The 6,862-nt window shown below is 31.5% G+C and overlaps 1 protein-coding gene across 1 annotated transcript; it reads left to right on the plus strand.

Moving 5' to 3' along the window:
• Nucleotides 1-894: 894 nt before the first annotated feature.
• On the plus strand, nt 895-1,944 carry LOC111396506 (probable E3 ubiquitin-protein ligase LUL4). The gene has a single exon (XM_023022925.1). It carries the CDS (start codon nt 1,380-1,382, stop codon nt 1,875-1,877), a length of 498 nt encoding a protein of 165 aa, XP_022878693.1. The 5' UTR covers nt 895-1,379; the 3' UTR covers nt 1,878-1,944.
• Nucleotides 1,945-6,862: the final 4,918 nt, after the last annotated feature.

Below are 6,862 nucleotides of genomic sequence, written 5' to 3' on the forward strand. Positions count from 1 at the left end.
CTAGTATAAAATCTGATAAAAAATTTGTACCTGCAGAATAATTCCTTTTTTTTTAGTTTCTGTTCATGGTTTGATTAAAATAACGTATCAATTTTGTAACGTTTAAGTCAAATTATTCATATTTCAGTCTCACGTTTATACTGAAATTTTCAAAATATCCCTAATTTTAGGGTATCTATATAAATTGCCCAAATGAATAAAAAAGGCCCAATTGCCCAATGGACTCACATGAATAGAATGTCTTTTGTAGAATATATGTCCATGATTAGCACTTCATTTTTACCCATTTGTATGAAATTAGTTAGTGTATTCGCGGGCATCATTAGTGGCGCCTGATTCAATGGCAGCCGACGTTTGCTAACAAAACACACCATATTTGTGTAACAAATCCATATTAAACTCTTTCAACAAAACTATCATATTTAGGGTTGTTTTTGTAGTAACAATTAATTAAAAGGAAAAGAATCATATCAATTACTAAACTCTAGTCAATGAACTAAAGAAAACATGAACATTGTCTATAGTTAGAAATGACAACAGAGTGGGTGTAGGATCGGCCAATCATTCTCAATCCCGCCTGATTTAGTTATTTTGTTAAATTCCCCATCCCCATATTCAGTTAAAGTAGGGCGGGTTATTGTCCAACATTTTTTTTCTGTATCTTTAGTTAATGAACATTATTACTTTCTTTTTTATTTTATTTTTCTCTTTCAAAACAATTCAAGTTTTCTTTAAAAATGATGATAAGTTTTTTCTTTTTGTTTGATAAAAAATTTAAATTTAAAATTAATTTTAAATAGGATATGTAGTGATGCGGGGACCATATTTTTCATATCTGTCCCGTACTAGTTTCGGGGTAACGATTCCCGCTCCTTCGTTGCCCCATATTCAGATAATTCTCATCCCATTGGAGACGGAGTGCCACGGGTATCGAGATAAATTGATTTTTTTTTGCCTTGTCTATGTATAGTCTGTAGACTTTGTACACCATTTCCTGCATCTTCTATTCTGTTTTTTTCTTTCTAATTATATAAATTGAGGACAGTAACAAATAATTTTCTAACTATTTAAGCTTCCAGGCAAAACAGCTTTTTTGGTCCCGCGACCACCTTCTACCTTCTATATGTAAAGTCATTTTCTTCTTCTTCTTCTTATGAATTGAATCAGAGACGTGGTGGTGGCACTGGCCCACTCGCTGTATCTTGAGTTTCATGCAATTGCAATTTCACGTGATTTCAATCCCTTTCATTTATCCATTCCGAAATCTATTCCCGTCACACCATTTTATTCGGCATACATTAACTCAGTGTTTATAGATTCACGCACTCATACATTGTGCACATGTGACACAGAGAGGGGGAGAGAGAGAGAGAGGGAGAATGGACGGCGGGGAAAGAAGTAAAAGCATAACAAAACGGCTAGGATTCAAGAGAATGGGCTGTTGTGGAGCCAAATTGGTTCTTGGGTCCACAAGAGGCGACCATGAAGAAGAGGAAACCCCATCAAACTCACAAATTGGGCTCCCACTCGGCCATTCTCCGGCGGCCTCCGGGATGATCTTGGCGGCGGCGTTGGCGATTGAATCTGAAAACGAAGAAACAATTCCGAGTCCAGTTTCTGTAACGGCAGGGCCACCGTTGAAAATGCCATTGATGAAATTCCTCGAGGAAACAGAAGACTGGGATGAAGAGACCAAGTACGAGGAAGAAGGGGGCTGTGATTCACTATGCTGCGTGTGCATGGGAAGGGAAAAGGGCGCAGCATTTATACCATGCGGGCATACATTTTGCAGTGTGTGTTCAAGGGAGTTATGGCGGAATAAACGTGCTTGTCCTCTCTGTAACCGTTACATTATTGACATTCTCGACATATATTGAAATCAAGAAAAATTTTAATTTCTGGGAATTTAGATTTGGAATTGCCTAATCAATTTCCTGTGCAAAAGCTATGATTATCTGACTTTGCTATTTTTATTTTTGCCATTTTCTTTACTTTGAAAATAATTTTATAGAAATTATGTTAAAAAATTGTTTTATTTACTTTTAAATAAAAAAATATGCTTAAAATCACTATTATTGGTCTTCTTCCGGAGTTGAGATCTATTGTCATTTTTGAATTGAGATATGTTGTCTATTTTTTATTTTTCATGTTGTCCAATTTGCTATTCACTTGGCCCTTATTTGGTATTGATTTAAATCAGATTTGAATCTTATCCAAAGTCAAACAATCAATATTAATTACATATTTTATGGTTCCCACGACTTTTTCAATGACACATTTCAAAAATTTTTATCAAAATCTAATTTTAGTCCCTATCAAACAAGGGTTCAGTTGCAAAATTGACACATCTTTCATGATGTGTCAACTCATAATTGGATGAACAGAAATTGAACAACGCAAATAGACGAAAAGGAGGAGGAGCTATCATTGCCAACTGGCTGATAAAAATTGAGTTCCCCGAAATGGACGAGGTCTACTAAGTATTTGGGTTTTAGAATTAAGTGGGCTCTAAAGACAACCCACAAATCAAAAGGATGTGGTCCTTTCGAAAAAGTAGTAAAAGTGGGTTACCTACTCTGTTGCGCACTTAATGGTATTTGTATTAGGCATCTTTGGATACTTTTTGCTTAATGGTAATTACACCCATCCATATGTTTCAAAATCCAACTTCGGAAATCAGATCCAAAGTTTGTATATTCTAAAATCAGATATTTTTAATTACCTAATAATTCATCTACCACACAATTTCAACCCCAAACCCAAATTCTCTCTCTCCTATCCCTAGTCTCCTTCAATAAGTTGCTACACAGCCACTCGTCTACTCCTTCACTGAGCCGCACCCAACCACCGTCGATAAAGGCGATCCACACCTAGACCATCGATGGCGAGCGCCACACATGACGCCATCTCTCGCCTTCTCCTCATTGAGCTACTCCCCCTATCTCTCGCCTTCTCCTTCAATGAGCCGTAACCAACCACCACTGACGAAGGCGATCTGCACATAAACAACTGGAGGCGAGCGTTAAGCATGAGAGGACTGCACATGTCCAGTAGCATTCCTGTTCTAGTGATGGCAATTTTGTGAATCTAATTTGTTGTGATGCTTGGGTGGCTATGGCGACAATTTGTTGGATTTGGTGATGGTGGTGGTTGTTTTGTTAGTAGCAGTAGTGGTGGACTCTCGATGACGGGTTTCTTGGATTTTGTTAGTGGCGATGGGGGTGACGGTGGTTTTGTTGGTGGTTGTGGTGGTAAGGTGATAGTAGTGATGGTTGTTGAAGCCCTAATTTTTGTGGTGACGGCGAATGTGGTGGTGAGGTGTTGGTGATGGTGGTGGTCGCTATGGCAACGAATTAGGATGCAATCATTTGTTATCGACGTTGCAATTGGCTTTTCTTGCGTTCATAGTAGTACCGTTTGTACCATTTGTTATGGTGGCGACGGTGATATTGCTGCTACCGAAGGCAGTGGTGAGGTGGTGGTCACAAATCAATTGGTTGATTGTGACCATTAAATTGGTTAATCTGTGACCAATAAATAATATTTGATCAATGAAAAAGATAAATTGTGACAAAAAATTAATGTGTGACAAAAAAAAATTGTTAATTTGTGATGAGAATTCGATAATTTGTGACTGTATAATAAATTGTGACTTATAATATTTGTGATTTGTAACCGATAAATACCTGGTAACTTATAAAATTTTTTATTTGTAATCGATGAACAAATTATAACCTATAAAATTTTTGAATTGTGTCTGTAAAATAATGTGTGACATAAAATTTCTGATTTGTGACAAAAAAATAATAAATGGCTAACTAAACCGTTAATTTGTGAACAAATCATATAGATTTGTGACCTACTTGTATTTAATTAATTAATTAAATCATAAATAAATTTTAATAAAAATATGATTTTTGAAATTTGAAACTTGTTTTCTTAATTTTGAAACATGTGATACTTAAACTCTTACTTATGAAATCTTCCCCTTCACTTATACGGTACAAATTCTTTTAAAAATTCTTCTATAATTAAATAAAATACTTTTGAAAAATTATGCAAACAAACTCAAAAACAACTTCTTAGCATAAGAAAATTTTACTTTTAAAAAGATATACCAAACAAGCCCTAAAGTTAATCACCATAAAATATGGCATTCAAAACCACTTATACTGATGTTAAGTATGATGGTACTATATATCATTATTCTTCTACAAATAAGCTTTTTCATTATTTTATTTTATGTATGCACCATAATGTTATCCGTTTTAATTTGAATTTGAATCTGAATTAGTAACTTTACGTGGCCTCACTTCTGTCCTACATCAATATGGATATGTATTCTCCTATTATTGGTAGAGAATAGATCATGGCCCAACCACTATAGTTGGGGATATAATTTTCATTTGTATATAAAATTCAGTCCTCCTACACTAATATTAAAGGCGCATTTGATTGCGAACATAGAATTTGAATGAAAAGAAAATAAATTCTATACAATTCAATTGTTTAAAACTTATTTATATGAAAATTATTCATTAATTGCGTTTGATTGATTTAGTTTTCAACTTAGAAAATATTATATTTATCAATTTTTTATTGGTGGGTAAATGAGAGAGAGAAAGAAATAGTGGATTTCCTGGAAAATAAATCCTAATTCCTCCAAAAAAAAAATTATTTTACTTGATTTTGAAGAAAATATGATCACGTGACTAAAAGTAGGAAAATGTTTTCATGGGAAAAAATGTTAATCAAATTGTACAAAAATAGTAAATTGGGTGAAAAAACACATTTTTCAAGAAAATTATTGACAATCAAACACACCCTAAGTTTGAAATTTTTTATTTTTATTATTATTATTTTTTTTTAAGTGTGTGAGGTAACACAGTTTTTTACACTTGATTTCAACAAAACTTAATTCACGACACAAATTTTTACACCTCATACAATGTCAACTATGAAAGGAACAAATAGTATTTTCCTATAAAATTATAAATCCATCAACGATCAACGAAAAAGCATCTGGATTATTTTATTATTATTTTTTTTTTATTTTTTTATTTTTAAGGTTTCTTGAAATCTTATTTATGGAGATCAAGACCCTTGGACAAACCTAATGCTTTTTCTAAATTTCTTAAAAAAAATAAAAATAAAATAAAATTCATCATAACATCTACTAAATCGAATAATTACATTTTATATGATTAAGCTCGTAATATAAATGTAACTAAGAAATTTTATGACTCAAAATTTTTAGATTATCTTATTTATTAAAAACATTTCTTTTCTACTATTTCTTAGAAATTAAAAAAGAATTAAAATATCTTGAACACAACTAGTAGCTTTCGTTTGCGGCCCAAACCTCCTTTTTAAACATCAATATGCTTTCCTATCAACCACAAGTCCACAACTGAATAATTATGCGAGTCTTTTGTAAAACTATTTCACGAACCAAATATGATGAAAAGTAGTTAAGTCTCGAAGTTCTGTCTGATACTTTTTTTTTTTTATAATAAAAATCAAACTTATTTTCAATTATATTCCTTCAACAAAATAATTTTGAAGTTCTTTTTGATTCTTTTTTTTTTTTATAATAAAAATCAAACTTATTTTCAATTATATTCCTTCAACAAAATAATTTTGCACATCGACCAATATCTTTTTTCTATTTTTTAACCACACATTTTAAAAATTATTATTTTTATAAAAGAATTTGCAGCTCGATCTGTTTTTTTCCCCTATGGTCACTGTTAATTGGAACCTACTTGCGCTAACAAAATCATGACACTATGACTTTTCCCATTGATAAAGCCTAATTGATTAATGAATAATTGCTAGGTAAAAGGGCCTCAATTGAAAATTAGTCTATCTAAAATGGGGATTTAAGTCTAGTAAATTTTGATAAAAGTTGAAAAAATATATAGTAAAAAAGTTAATATAATTCTAGGTCACATTAAATGTGATTAAAAATGAATGTAAAAAAATGAATTTTAGAAAACGAGGCCAAACAGGGACTAAATATAATTTATCGATTTTTTTTCTTGAAAACTTTTAATTTAAACTAATTAAAATCAAGTGGTCATGAATGAATCACAACACTCGTGAGAAAAGAGGAAAATAATTGTTTGACCTAGAAGATTCATTTTCTTGAATTAATGTTATTTCCTTATAATTTCCAAGAAATTTCATTTGTAATTGTTGATATATATGCTTGACCATTAATTTATTTTTCATGGATAGAGCCCACAAAGGAGACTGTATTTAGACAAGAAGAAGACGTGGACGGCGTTCATTTGAACTTCCCTTTTTCTGTGATGGAAAATTAACTAATTGTTCAGTTGATTGCTCAGTCAAATCACACAGCTAGCAAAAAATGGAAAAAATGAAAATAAACTGGAGAAAAATCTAATTCAGTCTTTGTTGCCGACGTGATTTTCGCTTCTCTTCACCAACCCACTAATTATTTTTTATTTTTATAAATTTATTTTGGTAGAATTATGGGATTTTTTTTCTCTCCTCAGTTTGCATTTTTTTTGTGTTCCTATTAATTTTTGCTATCATATTGTTGAGTTTAATGTTCATTAATAGCCCACGTGAAAAATTTACTCCATAAACGTCATGTAGGGGTAAAAATCAATGTTTTAAAAAGCATAAAGTGGTATTAGACATGAATTACAAGTTTTAAGTTTTACGAATCTAGATGAATTTAGGTGAGGTCTAGGCATTGAAAAGTGTTTTCTTAATTTTAATATTATTTTAAATTTTTATTTATTTTAAAAGTCATTTAATAAATTAAAATAATATATATATACCAAATATCTAAAATTATAAAAATACTATATTTACTTGATAATTCTTACAA

Source organism: Olea europaea, chromosome 6, assembly GCF_002742605.1.
Source record: "Olea europaea var. sylvestris chromosome 6, O_europaea_v1, whole genome shotgun sequence".
NCBI classification, from domain to species: domain Eukaryota; kingdom Viridiplantae; phylum Streptophyta; class Magnoliopsida; order Lamiales; family Oleaceae; genus Olea; species Olea europaea.